This window comes from Meleagris gallopavo, chromosome 10 (assembly GCF_905368555.1).
Source record: "Meleagris gallopavo chromosome 10, MGAL_WU_HG_1.1, whole genome shotgun sequence".
In the NCBI taxonomy this organism is placed as follows: domain Eukaryota; kingdom Metazoa; phylum Chordata; class Aves; order Galliformes; family Phasianidae; genus Meleagris; species Meleagris gallopavo.
In genome coordinates, this window is record NC_139413.1 from 3,051,880 (window position 1) to 3,068,988 (window position 17,109).

General features: G+C 46.8%; 2 protein-coding genes across 14 annotated transcripts in view; both read right to left on the reverse strand.

Moving 5' to 3' along the window:
• Window positions 1-529: 529 nt before the first annotated feature.
• On the reverse strand, window positions 530-9,654 carry SERPINC1 (serpin family C member 1). Of its 3 annotated transcripts, XM_010715820.4 has the most exons (8): window positions 9,517-9,654; window positions 6,450-6,607; window positions 3,797-4,175; window positions 2,524-2,739; window positions 2,112-2,249; window positions 1,629-2,022; window positions 1,263-1,327; window positions 530-1,036 (listed from the first exon to the last, which is right to left on the reverse strand). In XM_010715820.4, exons 3-8 carry the CDS (start codon window positions 4,169-4,171, stop codon window positions 863-865), a joined length of 1,362 nt encoding a protein of 453 aa, XP_010714122.1. In that variant the 5' UTR covers window positions 4,172-4,175; window positions 6,450-6,607; window positions 9,517-9,654; the 3' UTR covers window positions 530-862. The 3 variants fall into 3 exon arrangements, with proteins under 3 accessions (XP_010714122.1, XP_085087845.1, XP_085087844.1); XM_085231719.1 differs by lacking the exons at window positions 6,450-6,607; window positions 9,517-9,654 and adding an exon at window positions 5,132-5,252; XM_085231718.1 differs by lacking the exons at window positions 6,450-6,607; window positions 9,517-9,654 and having other exon boundaries at window positions 3,797-4,297.
• RC3H1 (ring finger and CCCH-type domains 1) overlaps window positions 9,227-17,109 on the reverse strand; it is a 57,448-nt gene continuing 49,565 nt past the window's right edge. For 6 of the 11 annotated variants that reach the window (XM_085231716.1, XM_085231708.1, XM_085231714.1 and 3 more), the window contains one exon: window positions 12,187-16,708. In XM_085231716.1, coding sequence (XP_085087842.1) covers window positions 16,555-16,708 — 154 coding nt within the window. In that variant the 3' untranslated portion in view covers window positions 12,187-16,554. Of the gene's footprint in view, window positions 16,709-17,109 lie in introns of all 11 variants that reach the window. The other 5 variants (XM_085231715.1, XM_085231707.1, XM_085231710.1 and 2 more) reach the window with 2 other exon arrangements.

A 17,109-nucleotide genomic window follows, 5' to 3' on the forward strand; every position in this document is an offset into this window, starting at 1 on the left:
CGATGGAGGTGAGCCTGCCCAGCTTTCCCAGCTGCTTCTTTCTCATCATCTTCAACATCCACAGTCTGAGAAATACTAGAAAGGCCACACAGATGCCCTACCAAATCCAGAACAAATGGCAGCCCAGGGACTGCCCCCCACTGTGGTGTCAGCAGCAGCTCTTCTGGAACTTGCACCAACAGCAGGACAAGACTGCGTTTTTTCACTGCCTTTGTTATTTTAAACTCTGGCCGTAAATGCAGATTTCTCAGAGCTCGTTTAAAGTTCACTACTCAGACAAACAGCCTGAACAGCCATGGTGAGGCTTTCACTAGTTCAGCACTTGGGCACAGCAGGGCTGCTGGAAGCAGAGCTCCGGTGCTTGGCAGCTCATCCACCCACCAGCTGTACGCTGCAGAGCTGCAGAAGATGGCCCTGGCCCAGCACTGGTTGCTTGGCTGCTGCTGCTGCTGCAACTAAGGAGTGTGGGAAAAGGCATGTTCATCGAGAAAGGGAAGTTTAAGCCTGGGAAGTGACTTAGTGAAAAGCGTCCATTCAGAGATGTGTTTATTCCATACAGATCTATAGGCTTTAACATACTGGGGGATCAGAGTTACAGTTCGATGCCTGAGAGGGAGGAGGGGTTGGATGCAAGAATGCCAGTGATACTGGTCTGGCTGCCATGAGAATACCAGTGCCAGGGAAAAAAAATTAATAAATCAGCTTCCTTTGAATGACGGTTGGAGCAGAAGAAGGACGGCCCCTCCCTGCAGCTGGCACCAAACAGTAATACAGCCACCCCAGCACAACCTGGGCTGCATGGCAGTGCCCTACTACCCCTTTCCCAGGGGCAGGGAGGGGAGAGGTGAGGCTCGGACAGCCTTTAGGAGCAAGGGTCAGATATTCTGCCCATGAATATTATGGTGTTGAGGGCGGCTTCCCGTATGAAGAGCAAGAAGGGCCTGTTGGCCTCAAAGATAACTCTGTTCATGGGGAAGGAACGGCCAGAGATAAGAACAGATGTCGCTGCTGACGCCTCACTGCCTTCTTCATTCACCTACCAACCAGAAGAGGAGGAGGAATTAAAACACAGGCGTTATGCAGCATTTAGAGGGCTCTCCCTCCCTCCCCACCGATTTGAAGCACGAGGATGCACTGTGCTTCAGTGTCTCCTTGTGGGGACAACCTGTGTTAGAGCCACAGTCTTTTACATTTTTCCTTTTATGCTTCATGCTTTTAAAAAATAAAGAGCAAAACACATCCTGGGACAGAATGAAGCTTACCTCAAGGAAGGCTTTGTGGAAAGCCTCAGATACATACAGGTCCGTACGGCTCTCTGCAACTATACCTGAAACCCAGAACAACAAAACAAGGAAATCAAAACCATATTTTGAGACAGGAGCTCAAGATGCAAAACAATCCCTCCCTTCACGGACAGCATTCAGACCCAGCAGGCACATCTGCCCTAAAACGAGGATATCCTCCACCAACTGCAGTGGACTGCTCAACTCCCGCGCCCTCAGAGCTTAAGCAGGGCTGTGTGCCCACAGTAAGGGCTGAGTGCCAAGTCCCTCAGTGGTGCAGCATCACTTAAACGTGCTCAGTGTTCTTTTCCTCACAGGTAGGTTGCCCCCATCTCCACACCTCACCTGGCAGCTTGGCGTTTTCTGGACTGAAAAGATCTTCCAGCCCCATTTTTCTCAGCTTCTCCTTGACGCTGAAGCTGTCCTCGATGCGGAAGCGTGGCAGGGAGACAGTAAGGGAGACCTCCGTCATAGAGTTGATCCAGTCCTGCAGCTTGTCTGATGTCAGCTCTTGCTCCACCTCCACCAGCGGCGTGCCAGCTTTGGGCAGGACCAGCACCATGGTGATGTCGTCCCCTTTGTAAGGCAGCTCCAGCACCTGGACTTTGTCCTCCTGGATGAACGCATGGCGGAACCTGGACTCCTGGTACATGATGGGGACCTTGCAGATCTCACCGTTGGCTTTGTGAAATAAATCCAATCTCGTGTTTGGAGCTGGGAACTGCGACTTCCAGTGCCCCTGACAGGGAGATGATGAGGGCAAAAACAAACATGAGCAACATCGCTGCCCCTGAGAAAATGGCTGCTCTCCAGCTTTGTTAGCCGTACCTTAAAATAAATGGTGTTGACCAGGACCAAGACAGTGAGCTCATCGATACCTTTTTCTGGGATCACTTCTGTAATGCGCCTCTCCGTCTTATTGGCTACCCACTCATTTATGATCTGCCTGGAAAGCTCTGGCTTCTCCTGAAGGATGAGACCAAAATAGCTTAAGTCAAGGGTTATAAAGACCTCCAAAGGGAGGACACCGCACTGCGCCGTTTAGAAAGGAGAAGCTGGGAAGTGACTGTGGTTACAGAGCTGGGACAGGAGGAAGCTGCATCCCGTGCTCCTGTCTGTCTTCACCAGTGTTCCCTGTGCTGAGCGTGGCACTCCCTGCAGCAGGGGATGGGGATGCAGCAAAAGCAGGGCAGGCAGGAAAAAACAAACAAACTAGGAATCTCAAGCAGTTCAAACTCACTTTGAAGTTCAACGGCCAGAGTTTAGCTCCGTAAACTATTTCACTAATGTTCTGGTAAGTCTCATTGAAGACCAAGGATTTCTCTCCGAAGAGACGGTTTGCTGATATTAGCTCTGATGACTTGTTGGCTTTCTTGTAAAGACGGCAGTTGAGCTTGGCAAAGAAGAAGTGGACTTGGTCAGATGTCTTCTCTGAAATAGTGTCAAACTGGAAGACCTGGAGGGGCCAAAGAGCAAGAAGGAATCCATCAGCAAGCTCCTGTGCTCCCAAAGCAAGTGGTGATGAAGCTCTTGCCCTCCGCTCATCCCCTAAGGCACAGCCTTAGAATAACAGAACCACAGAATATCCCAAGTTGGAAGGGACTCAAAAGGACCATTGGGACCAACTCCTGGCTCCACACAGGACCACCCAAAACTCAGACCCTGTGTCCAAGAGCATTGTCCAGACGCTTCTTGAACTCCGGCAGCTCAGAACTGTGCCCACTGCCTTGGGGAGGCTGTTCCAGTGCCAACCACGCACTGGTGCAGAACCTACTCCTGATATGCAACCTGACCCTTTCCTGAATCAACAGCACCCTGGCCTTTCCCCAGCGAGAGCCCCGCACCAGGTGGGCATGGAACTGATGGGGCCAGATGCAGCTCTTGGGTCAGTGCAGGCCATGGGAGGACTTGTAGGGTTTGCTCTAATCCTGTGAGAATGCCAAAGGCTGCTCCTTCCCAGGAGTAACTCTCATGGTCTGTTGAGTAATTCTGGTACTCGTTATCTGTTTTCAAGTATGTGGCTATTGCTTTGAGGGTAGATTGCAGCAGCACAGTGATTTTTTTCTATTCTGTTCCTAGCTGTCAGCTGGAAGGATAGCTCCAATTTGTCAGCTCCTATCCAGCTTAAGGCTTCAGGCACAGAAAATCCCATAGCACATTGCTCATTATCTGTGGCACCACTTCCTATGAGAGGCAAAAGTGGGTGTTACCAGCCCTTCTGTAGGGAAAAGGAGAGTGTTAGGAGCACGGCCCAGGGAGAGAAGGGTTCCTGTCTCACAGCAGAGGCTGCCCACAGTGGAAGGCATGCCTCAAGGTTTTGGTGACCCCTTGCAGAGCCAGGACCCAAATGAGCTGAGGCCTAAGCAGCCTCCTGTGTCCCACCCGAGGGCTGTTTAAATAAAAGCATTCTCTCTCATGCCAGCTGCCCTAACCAGGCAGCTCCCAGCAGCCAACTCCACAGCCTTCCAGGCCCCAGTAGCAGCTACAGGGAAGGCTGAGGAAATGCCACCGACCTCCATGAGCTGCTGCAGGGTGTCACCGCACGCCCCGAGCTTGGTCATGGCAAAGGCTGTGGAAATGCTGAGAGGAGACAGGAAGATGTTCTCCTCGTTGTCCTTGGAGTCGGCCAGGTGCTTGTAAAAGACGACGGCGAAGCGCGAGTTGGCTCTGGACAGCTCCCAGACACGGGGGTTGGTGAACTCCGGGATCCTGCCCTTCCCCGGCTCCAGCACCTCGCTTTCCTGGGGCTTCTTCTCAGGGTTGCGGTAGATGCAGATGGGATTCACTGGGATGTCGCGGGGCTTCGCAGTGCAAATGTCTTCCACGGCATAGCGTACAGGGGCAGCCATGCCCCAGAGGCCGAAGAGACACACCATGAAGAGATGCATTGTCCTGGAAGCAGAGAGTTTGCTGAGTGTGTGCCAGCATGCCCAGGGAGCCCCCAGTGCCCCCAGCCCAGCCAGCACTGGGGCATCGGGACCCTCATGGTCCTCTCCCATCACCCTTCTGTAGTGCAGCTGTGGGACGGACCGGGACAGCCCCAGCAGGGCAGCACACCCTGCTTTTAGGAATAGCACAATGAAAACAGTGCTTTCCTACAGCCACGGGTGCCCTTTTTTAAAGCAGCCCTAACAAGCTGGTGCAAAAACACACAGACCAAAGCTCTTGTCGCTCTGTGGGGAAGTTGTCAAAGTCCGCTCTGCACTGCATTCACATTTTTGCTTTGTACAGACCCTGCCCTGCTCCCTCCTGGGGAAGAGCTCCGTGCCCCAAGCTCAGTAGAGGAGCGCCCTCAGACACAGTGCTTTGGATGGTTTCCTTCCCTTTTTCCTGGGGAAACCTCCTTCTCCAGCTCTGTTTCCTTCCTTCCCCCGAGTCCTTCTGCCCTTTCAATTTCCAGCTGTGCTTTCAGGCCCGCCTCAGCCTTGCGCTGTTCTAATTACAGCAGGAAGCTCAAGCAGGGGATACACATCCCGCCAGCCCAACAGCACATTACTGGGCATCCTAGGGCTGATAAACGCTGCAGCCTAGAGATGTCCTCTGTGTAACTCCCGATGGGTTTGCTCATGTTCCCATGGCTCCTCTGGGGGCAGGGATGAGGAAAGACACCGTGTGCCCACCACTGCAGTCACCTCGTGCTGCCCCATCAGTGGCAAAACTGAAGGTTTCTTTTAATGACCGCAGGAGCTGCCAGCACCCAGCAGGGCAGCACAGGGTGATGCGGGGGAGCTCTGGGCTCTTTCACAACTCCCTGCCCATGTTCTTGTGCAATGGCTGGATGGTCTGCCAACCCAGATCAGTCTGTGACTTCATCTGGGCTGCAGCTCTTCCATGAAAGCAGAAATTACCTCATTTGGCACTGGGGTTGTACCGAGCCTTGGGGGCCCTCTCCAGCACACTGTTAGTGCAGCAGCAAGCACTGCAAGAGGACGTGCACAACAAGATGCTTTTGCTCAGAACACGGCCACTCTGAGTGGTAAAAGCAAACATACTGTTGCAAGAATATGAAGGACAGATGCATGGAACAGCTGCAGCAGCACAAAACGCAAAGCCTGAAAGTTCTGGGAATCAAATAGACTGACCCTGCAAGCACCACAGTGGGCAGGAGGAAGGGAAGCACTCGGGCAGTCGGGAGCACTGCAGGAAGTGCCACCGTCCCCTACTTCCAGCTCCTGTAGGGGAGGGAGCTCAGCCCCATACCACTGCACTGCATGCCCTGCGGTTGGTGCTGAGCATCCCACAGCCTGTCCTGGCTTTAGGTTCCATCTGTTTGGAGGGAATGTGAGATTTACACTCTTAGCCTCTTCAATCTGAATCCTTGGGCCAACCCAGCCCCCCAGCATACCCAGTGCACACACACACACAGCAGGAGGGGAACACAAGACCCACAGGGCTGCGTGCCGTACTGCTGGCTGGGAGCTGCCCTGCTCCCCCAGCAGCTCCTCGGGCCTCCCTTTCATACTGTCCACACTCCACGCATCAGCTGGAGGGAGTCCAAAAGTATTACAGCAAATGGCTGCCTGGGAAGGGTTACTGGCAAGGAAGAGCACACAAAGGGGGAAGGGCTTGGCCGTCCTGCTTCAGTCACCTCTGTGAGAAGCACAGAAAACCAAGGAACAAGTTGCTGATTCAGCTAAAAACCAGAGGGCTCTGTGCAAATCTGGGGACCCCCAATCCCAGAGCCAGGCTGCAGCCAGCACAGCCCACGTGTCCCCCCCAGCACTGTGTTCATCCCGCAACAAACGCTGCACTCACCCCCGCTACCTGCCGCCGCAGTCCTGCAGCACTCCTCTGAGCCCAGCAGCCCAATCTGATTAGAGATCAAAAGAAAACCCTTCCCTACAGCTTCCCTCCCCCAGACCAGTGCAGAGCAGACCGGCGCTGCTCCTACACAGCCGGGCTGGGGTTGGTGCTCACCCAGGACAAGCCAGCCTGCAAAGTGCTCGCCACAGCATGAAGCAGTGCCAAAAAGAAGTAAGATGAAGCACAGTCCATCAGTGAGCTGGGCACAAATTGCTCCTCGATGGGAACTGTGATGTTCTAAGCTCCCCATGCCCTGAGCAGAAGCCCCACGTCCAGAGCAGCAGCAGCCTGAGTTCCTTCAATAGGCAAACGGAGCTGTGATTTGGTTAAAAACGAAGCATTAGCAGAAGTGGTTTCTCTTACCCGGCCTGGTGCCTCCAGCCTCCTGTGTTCTGGATGTAAATGCAGATCCCCAGGAGGACAGGCAGTGCTCAAGCCCTAGGCTCCCAGAGCAGCTCCACACTGGGCTCCAGCAGCGGGTAGGATGGGGGCAGGATGCTGGGGCCAAAGGCTGATGACCGCTGCAGAAGGTTAAACAAAGAGCAGGAAAACAAAAAAGCAATGTTTGGCTTGAAAGAGGTTTTAAAGTTCAATCTGACAAGGGAAAGTTTGACCACCTACCCCTTACAAACGCTAGGTGCCTTCCTTTCTTGACAATAAAAAAATTAACTGCTCGTGAAAAAGTTTTCAGGAGGTCACTAAATCCCAGCCCCTGAGGTGTCTGTGAACCTCACTCTGGTACCTCATCGCTCAGCAAAATGCAGCTCTCAGAAGCAGCTCTTGTGTTCCTGGGCTGCAGAGGAGGGCCTGCAAAGCAAGGCTGTGTTACAGCCCAGAGCCATAAGCACCACCTGAAAACGGGCTGTGCCCAACACGTCAGTTCTTGCTCTCACCCATCCTACAGCAGCGCTGTCTTTGTCCAAAGTGAGCACAGAAGCCACACGGTGCCCTCTGAGCAGCACCCAGCAACTCAAGGCGAGCAGTGCACTGCAGGAAGGGCTCAGCTGTGCTGCTCACAGTGCTCCCAGCAGCGCTGGTGAAACCACCGAGGTGAGATCCGCTCACAGCCCCAGAGCCTTCAGAAGGCATCAGCTGTTCTCTGCTCCCAGCACAGCAGTGTGCTGCACCCAAGCAGGAGCTCTTCATCCAGTGCTGAGGAGTAGTAGCTCTATGCCACGTGAAACAGGAGCAGGCACCCACTGTGTTCTGCACATCCCACACAGCTCAAGCTATGGGAATGAAGTCTCACCAGTGTGATGAGGCACAGCAGCACTGCAGCTATGCACTCACTGCAAACCAAGGCAGAATGTCTAAAACAGAGCGTGGGAACAACTCCTTTATGATGGTGGCCTATTAGCGGCGAGGCTAATTGCAGAATGCAAGAAGATGGCAAGCTGGGGGCTCCCTCTAAGTATTTATTCCCAAACCCAGCGTAGGGCTGAAGGGATCCATCAGCTGCCCAAACCATCCCCCACAGGGGAGCTGATAAATACCTGTCTTGAGTGCAGTAGGTAAGTGGCAATTTATTGCGGGTTCAGCTCAAACCAACAGCTCAGCACTGATGGCTGGGCAGAGCCACCCCTGAGGAGGCCAGAGAAAAAATGGCAGGTTTCCCCAAAACTCACCATTCGCTTCCTTCGATCAGACTCTGCAGCAATTCATATCTTTTTTTACAAGCCAACTTCCACAGAAATTCAAGCTGGTTTTTAGTGTACCTGAACATCCTGGAGCCCTCGGACCAGTGGGGAAAATGAGAAAGGGAACCATTGCCTGCAGAAACACCCAGTTTCCACATGACTACTCACCAAATACAACTCTCTTTATAGGAACTGAATGTCTCAAGTGACCCAGTGAGACGCCAGCTGTGTGACTGCCCTACAGGCAGTGAGGACAGCATTTGGTGCTCACTGCATGCTGGACCTCCAGTCAATTAGCAAAATGGGTTATTTTGAACATCCTTTCTTGTTGGAAGGAGCGACCTGGCTTGCAGGCAGGCAGAGAACAGACAGCCCACAGAAGCAGCTGCTTCTCTGCCATTCAGCATCTCTCATGCCCCAATCCCAAGGAGAACCAACACCTTGGTCTGAACCCATACACCATTAGGACAGCACACCCAGAGCCCAGAGGAATGCACATTCACCCGAGACAGAAAATGAGAGATGTTTCAGTGTTCTCCATTAATTTATCATTTAATATAAATGCCGACAGAAAAGCAGATAAGACCTTGTAGACACTTCCATCTATTTACAGACCAAGTAGTGAATCACCACCTTTCCACCGGTTCAAGTGTTTGTTGGATCTGCAACTCAAAGGACTCTCAGACACTGTGTGAAAGCAAGGTGAGACTGAGCCAGCCTGAACAGGGAGAAAAGCAAAGTGAAGAGAGGAAAGGAAACAGCATTTCAACATATGGCTTTTTCTATGTCACCATCATGCACACGCGATAGGTCTCCGCTTCCTTGCTCTTTAACACAAGTGACACCGTAGGCTCTGTAGTTTAAGGAAGAAACAGGGAGACAAACACTGCCTTTCAGACCTCTGGACCTCCCTTGCCTTTTGCCTCCTTCAGCCCGCTCCGTCCTACTGCAGCACAATACCTGGCAGGCTGTTCTTCCCACCATAAAAAGTCTATTGCAGGAGTAAAGGCAGTCAGATACAGTGACCTCTTCTACTCCTTTTGTCATCTGGGTTTTCCCAAAAGGCAGGAAAGCATCTCATGCTTCAAGGAGAGGAATCGCAGTGCCTTGCAGGCTCAGTGTGTGTACAAGGCTTCCAGCTTCCCCTGAACTTGCAAAGAATTCACTTTATGGAATTCTTCTCATATGCTCTACTTCATCTCTACTCCTATTGAAAGCGTTCCGATAGTTACACACAATACATATTCACAAAATCACTCCAACAGTCAGCCATCCACATAAAGCTTAAGAATTATTATTTTTCAATGGGAAAGCGAAGCAGGAAAGAAAGAAAAACAGGGGGAGGAAAAAAGCCAGAAAAGAACCAGCTCAACAAATGGGAATAATGACGCTCTGTTCAGCTTTGACTTATGAGAACAGCAGACAAGAAATCTCACTTATCCAAAATCCTAAATAAATTCAAGAAATAGTTCATAACCTGACTCAACAAATCTCATGGTCTCCTTTATTACCTAGACTATCCTTTTTATTTTTTGTTAAATATACCTCTGCAGGGCACAATCACATACAATCAATACGATTGGAAAATTACATGAGCTCTATCCCAAGCATATATGCACCAATGTTAAAAAGTTATTTAAAAAACCAAACAAACCAAAAAATAAACTCCACCCAAAAAGGTGATAATGACTGCAGTATGTCTCGGGGAGACTGGTACAGAACTAACAAGATCAAAAAAAAAAACAAAAAAAAAACAACACCTAGGCTTACAAAAGCAAGAGAAAAAAAGTCACCTATAGAGAAATCCCACAACTGGAAGCAGGTATTTCCAAGAGGAGCTGGGAGTTGTTGCACTGACCATCCTGTAATTCTTCCTCTCTTCTCAAGCGTGTTTTGCCTCACCTCTTCCTCCCCATAGCAACAAATACAATGAGGAAGGAGCTCCTGACACTGTGTTACTGGGTGTAGAAAATGGGGAAAATAATCAAGCTACAGCACAGTTGCTAAGCTGACTTCAAGGAAAGCTCCTCTTAGCACAGAGGCTGCTTACACAGCAAGCAAAGGCCGAAGGGGGAATGGGAGCTCCTTACAATTAGGAAAATCCAAGCCATTTGGTGTGCTGGGTTGGCCCATAACAGCAGCTTCCTGCAGAAGGGGCTGCGGATAAAAGGGGCCAATTGGAAACTGTGTAGCAGCTGTGCTGCAAACAGGGTTTTCACTCTGTTGCTTCATACATTTCTAAAGTGCTGCTACCAAGTTTTATTTTAAAAAGCTGGAAATCAAGAGGTCAGTGCACACGTCCAGTTGTGGGATTCATCCAGTACACAATCTGGTTTGGATGCCAAAGACTTGTGAGTACTGCCTGCCACAGAACTATCATAAATCCATTTAACAGTACAAAGAAGCAAATCATTTCTTAAACATCAAAGACTCCACAAGGTTGGTTTTTCTTTTTTTTTTTCCTTACACATATATTTTCTCCCATTCACATTTCATACGCAATCCCATTACCTGTGATGCGTTGCGTTTTTTTCAGAGACACTGCACCACCTGTTACTTCTGTTTTTCTCAAGACTGTGTTTCCTTAACCTGAAGCTGATATTGTGTTTTCCTAGAGCTCTCTTGTTTCCTGGAGTAGGAAAACATTCAAACTGTGCCGGATGCAGCTAGGCACCTAAACTGCCCAAAACGCTGAACACTTGGCAATCTGCACTAAAATCATACACCAACTCACTGAAATTGCAAAGATTGACTGGGAAAAATGGTTAATTATTTATGTTACTAAACTACAAGACATCCAATTTTGATTACTGTGGTCACAGATGTTAAGCTTCTAATGACTGGGATGTTTCTGACGTAGAAAGAAGAGGATGCAGAAAAATCCAAATTCCCATATGCTCTTTTTATTAGGAATTTTCAGAAAAAACTGCACCCTCTTAACTTATAATAGCGTTCAGAGTTTCCACCACGTGATGTTACTCTTGCCATAAAAAAAAAAAATAAAATCAGTATTAAGTCTGTTCTCCTCTCCCTGCTAATCAAGACCCTACCTGCATCACCAGAAGTGCCTCGCAGACTGTGACAACACTGAACTTCCTCCTACACAATAAAGACCATTTATTAACTAGGTAAGGGGACTTGGCTGGGATAACGTTCCCCCAAATTGCTTACTTACAGAACTTGAGCTGATTTACTCTCCAGCCTCTTTCTTCCTCCTTTCAGTAGGAGTTAATGCACTTGATAACAGCTGAGTGTGGAAAACAGAATCCCCAGTGCAGCGTTTGACATTCCAAGCTATGTTTGATCTGAGGAAGAGATCAATCTGTGCTACGCAGACTGCGTGCTCAGGTACTGCAAGCAGCAGCCGTCCAACTTCTAGCACCAAGGTCTGACTTCGCCCTCCTCAAATTCAGACTTTATGCAAGGCAGATGGTCTTTCTAATTCACGTCTAAATTCCTTTTTGGACAACTCAAGAACTGTGCTTCCTTTTTTTCCATCCAGGGAAATTGATCTGTTGTCATACAAAAGGTTAAGCTGCTGACACACTTGATGTGTTTGTTTGTTTGTTTTTTAGCTCAGAGTAGGAGGTGATGTTCTGTAAAAATGAAGAATGACCAAATCTGAACATGGCAGTGAAATCATAAAAACAGCCAGCCTTGCTCTGTGTTCCTTCTAGCTATTCTAAGACCACAAATACTCCATATGCACGTGGACACACACAGAACTTGCACACTGCTGATATGGGTTTTCTTTGTTTCTCACTTTAGAACAGGGAAGATGAGTCAGCACTTCTGCTGCTGAGCCTCCTGACTATTAGCGCTGAATTTGTTGGACCATACAAGTAGGTGTGAAATAGCTAGTTTATACTGCAGTCCTACAGGAAACTATCCTGGAGTTTGCTTCTTTATAGTTCAGATTGTAAGTGGAAATGGCAGCAAGGAGTCAGGCTTCTCACAGATTTCTCTCTGAACCCAAAAACCTGAGTACAGTCTGCAAGAATTTAAGTTAGATCAAGGAAGGGAAATGCAAGTGAACTTTTACTTCTGTCAGTGAAAAGCCTCCTTCCTAGTCCTTTCTAAAAGGATTTTGCCTTTCTTGCTGTCATGAGACAAGGTAGTCGTATGAGTTTGCTTCTTATTCATCTGATTTAATGCTAGTTTGATGCATCTTTTCAGTTCCAAAGGGCTCAATAGTCGCATTTGTAGCACAAATTTATCTTTTACTGCAAATGAAGATAATTCAAATCAGTATTCAAGTCAATTTAAACTAAGACAAGGCTTCTTCAATTATATAAAATTTCTGTTTCTTCTCCCTCTCTAAATGAGCCACTCGAGCAGCTGGGAGAGCACAGGAGAGACAAAACGTGTCAGAATACCCCAGATACATCTCAGTACATCGCAATTTGTATGACTACATGGAATGATTTTCCACAATACAATGCATGGATAAGGCTTGACAACTGTTAAGATTTTAAAATTTCTATTAGGATAATACAGTCAACTCACAGAACCCTACAAAGATTTGACAATCAAATGGCTACACCAGGAAAAAAAAAAATGTAAAGCACAAGTCTTTGGCTCTCCTTTAAAGAAAAACAGCAGTTTACCATGTTTATACAGATCCCTCGTTTGCCTACCAGTAGGGGCAATATCACATTTGTGCATCACTGAGTAATAACACCATTAGAAAAGGCAACTTCACAGAAGTTATTGGCTAAGCGAATTCATTTGAATGCTCTGTTTTGAGGCAGCAAGCTGTCACTGTTACACAATCAGGGAGGGTGAATGGGCAAGCCAAGAAGGAAAGAAAGGAAGGTATGGACAAGAAGGTATGGACAAGAGGCAGAGAAGAAGGCTCGAAGGAAACAAGACAGAAAAGAAATTGAGGGAAAGAAAGGGACAACAGTACTCCAGGTTTTGAAAGGTGCTCTGATAATAAGGAAAAAAGTGCTATTCTAAAATGGGACAGGATACAGTAACATATAAAAGGGGCAAATAAGTATAGATTTCTCCTATATAGAGAACTAGGGCATAGGAAAGGATGCAGTGATGTTTCTAAGAGAAGAAAGATAGTGATGTTACAGAATAAACCAACATCACTTCTACACTGGCTGAATCACTGACATACTGAAGCTTAACCTACCACCATTCCTGGAGGAAGAGGGGGGGTTGTCCATGCTGAAGCTGAAACTCAGGTATCAACAACTGTCCAAAGGTGTCTATTGCAGGAGAAATCCAACCTACCTACAAAATGGTGCTCTTAACACCACTGTAATACCATTTCTTCTTGCTCTAGTGGGAGGACTAAACTGCTTTACAGATCAGACCAGCTTCATGGAGGTGCACAGTATTCCTGTACAACTGGGGCCATGATGGGGTACAGAGTTGCTCCAGGAATTTTCACTCTCTGGTTACATACTGTAACTGTCAGTGCCTTCACTGTATGTATAAGTACCTCCTCTCCCAGTTTTTTTCATAAAAAGCAAACGTTTTAGGTGCAGCTTTCAGAAAGAATTAAAAGCATGCACTATACATTGCTGTTTGACTGTTTCATCAACTAAGCTTTTCCAGAGAACCAAGGAAAGGGCGAGAGGAGGGGGGAAATAACAGAAATCAATATTGCTGGTAGATATTAAACAAACTATTTAACAAGCCAAACTATAATACTAGGCGAAGAGGCCATTCACCTGGACACACTGATCACAACAAGGACACCACGCACAAAGTACAGCACGGAGAACAGGACACAGGAGAAGCAACAACAGGAAGGTCTCCCTTCTAATCCACCTTTTGGAAGCATTTGCTATATGTAGGCCAGCAGAGGCAATCTGAAAGATTTAATGCTAACCTCCAAGGAGCAAAAGCAAAGAGAAAAGAGGGAGTAATTCCTAACGAGGAAAGGAAAACTAGCTGGCAGAACCAATAAAAGGTAAAACAAAGTTCTCTGCTCCTCCAGATTTTCTTACTAGTGTTGAAAAGGAATCTGTAGTTCCAAACAGAACCGTTTTTGAAAATTCAGTTCATATTAAAAAAATATTGCAGTAAACAAAAGATACCTTCTGGGCTTGTCCTCCTAGGTGAGAATATTGCACTAATCATCTCAACAAAAACGAGCTCCCTGTGCTGATAAAGACACAGCAGGAAGAAGGACACTAATTAAAACCAAGGAAGAGCAGGCTGACCTGATGGTGGAGCTCTGCGCTCGGGAATGGGAGGACACAGCGCCGTGCTGTGTCAGCTGGCTGCCAAGCACACTGCCAGGGAACACGTAGCCCTTCACCATGCTGAGCAGAGAAGGGAGGAACAGACCTACCAGGCTCTAAACTGCATCAGCCTAGCTCTGCTCAGTGCCAAGGGAACGGCTGTGCTGCGAGGAGATGTGGATGGATGGGGGCTGGCAAAGTTGTAGCGCCAAGATGGTTCTTTGCCAAAAGTTAAGAGGGGTTTAAAAAATAAAAGCATGCTTTAAAACTACTCCTAGCAGTTAAGAGGCTAAAGCTCAACTAAGAGCAAAATAAATATGCGTGAAGATATGGAGAAACGTGGGTGTGTGCTGAAAAATGCCTTTATTTTCACTCAGTGCTTCTACCTCCCAGATATCTGATCACAACAGCTGCGCTCATGCGAAAAAATTCTTAAAACATACCCAATATATATACAGATATAACTATGTATATATGTATATATATATTTATATATAAATTTTTATTTAAATAAAAAAGAAAGCTCGAATCCCAAGCCAATATGTGTATCAAATCCTTGACCAGCCAGGTCTGTAGGGCATAATCAAATTCAATGTGAAATAGTATACAAACGCGGTGCCTTGACTGGGCAAATTAAATAATTGCTACTCAAAAGAGTCTTCTGTTTGGACTCTCCTACTGGTAGGCAATAGTGGGACTGTATCCCCTCCCACCCCCCATATTTTGTTTTATTTAACAGTATGATGAATGCAAAGCTTAGCCCAAGGTTGCTATGACCTCAGCAGGAGTTAAAGTTAAGGAAAAAACAAACAAACAAACAAGAAAATTATTAACTCTTGCTTTACCCAACCAAAGCAATGCAGTAATTTATTACATAACCAGTGCTTTCTGATTTAGTAGTCTAACCCAGAAAGAAAATAACAGGCCAAGAAGGTGCAGAGGGAGCAGCACTTCAAAAATCAACCTCTATAAAGTTCTTCATATACAGGGTCTCACCCTAGTGCATGCCAATAAAGTCAAAAAATGTGCAGCAAGAACAAGTCCCTTGTTTCTTTAAAGAAAACAGATCTAGAAAGGCTCACGGTTCCTCCAACTCATGCTTACAAAGCATCTAGTAGAAGCAGCACGCTAGGTCTCAAACCAAATTTGCTTTTCACTATGACTGATAGGATCAGTGCTGCACCTGAAGTGGAATTTTTGATGCAGCTTTTCTCCTTTAAATAGGCATCTGGGAAGGATTCAGTGCAGCAGTGACAGACAAACCACAAATTGATTCTGAGGTCTGTGACACACAGACCTAAACAATGGGAGCTTCACAAGAGAACAAACAATCCTCCTCTGTTTTTGAGAGACAACCATTGCTGATGTGCACAAATCAAAGATGACCATCTCTGTCAGTGAAAGGCACTCAAAACAGCATCACAGTAAATACCTGACGTGCCACTGAACAGAAAAAAATAATCAGGTCATAGAAGAAATTATTATATGTTTAATAATAAAATAACAATGAAGAAATAACAAAGGCAAGAATTGCTGAGAGGGAAGTGCACATAAAAGACCTGTTTCAGAAAGCAGAGAGGTCAGTGAGTCCCTCTGCATTAACCTCACTGTATGCACTTTGGGCAAGCTTATTTTAAAGCATAATGAGAGTGGGAAAAACAACCAAGCAAAACCAAACGCTGGGTGACCAAATACAGTTCAGCAGTTCATCTGCAGTTAACATCCTTCCAGCAACTGCACAGCCTTATATTCTCCCTCCTTGCTATTTCTAGAGACCTTGCCTCACTAATGCTGCACAATCTTGACTGGATAGTTCAGCCTCTCTACTGTGAGCCTCAGCTGCCTGCGTTCTGCTGAACTCCACCAAAAAAACCCACCAGGACAGCAATCTTCAAATAAAAACAATGAATGTTGGACATATCATTTGTTCTTGTTCTTATCACACACGCTGTGCAGAAGCTTACATTTCTGCCTGCATCTGTTGCACTGAAAAAGATTTTGTCACGTTTAAACTTAAAATTACTTAAACGAGAATAAGTCTCGCAAAAGCTGGGCTCAGCTCCTACCAACAAGGGGAGAAATTGTTCTACGAATTTAATTCGCTGCACATCTTCTGACACTGCAATTCAGAGCTACTCTACAGCCCACGTTCCTTGTTTACCTTTAAATCATACAAAGGAAGTGGCCAGGTTGTTATATTTGTCGAGAAATTGAAGTGATAAGGAATTACGCACTGGGTATGTAATAATACCAAAAAAAAAAAAAAAAGAAAAAACCTACTTCATTAAGATCATACAATTAATCAAACAGAGTATATATATAATATCTTATTTTTTTAAGCCCTGGGACCCAAGGCGTCCGAAGTTATTAAAATAAAGTTCATTCACAGAACAAAAACAAATTTAATTTGAATTGCTTGCAGATACTGCTAATTTTCATTTTTTTTTTAATTAAAAAATGCGTTAATGTGAACTATGTGCAGGATTTGTTTCTAGTATTTGTGTTTGTGCACATTGCCTCTGGACCTGCTGCTCTGCTACTGGGTTTCTCCAATCACTCCTGGAATAAAACGTGACGGAAGCTACCAACACCCCAGCGACAGGAACTCTGGGGTACACTGGCCTCACTTCACGGAGCAGATGTGGGTGTAACACCCATTCTCTGGGAGTCTTGGTTGTCTCCTCCTCCCTCCGGGTCCTCTGACAGGCTGAGAGATGCTGCCTTGTTTGACAGGAGGCTGATGTTTTCTTGTGTCAAGGCTGATCCATTTGGAACATCGCTGCTGGAAAAGTTGTGAGGAGAAAGGCGATGAGATGAAGAGGAGTAATTACTGAGCTTTGAAAGTTTAAGTGAAAGGATTTCAATACTTGTTGTAGCACCTCAATAAGCAGTTCTGAACATGTGTAAACACGAGCCATGTACAATGAATAGGCTGTCTGCTACACTTCAGATCTCATCAAGACCACATAAGACTATACGAAAACAAACAAAACCAAATGCCTTTAGTATTCTAGGTAAGTTCTGCATGGTACACACTTCATTCTAGAATATTTAACATGCATGGATGTATGGAAGTTGCTTCAATTTCATTACTTTCAGAGTTTTGTACTAAAATAGCAACCGAAATAGCTTCCCCTTCAGAGGTCTTAGTCTAATGGTGCAAAGGAGAGCTAAGAGTGGCTA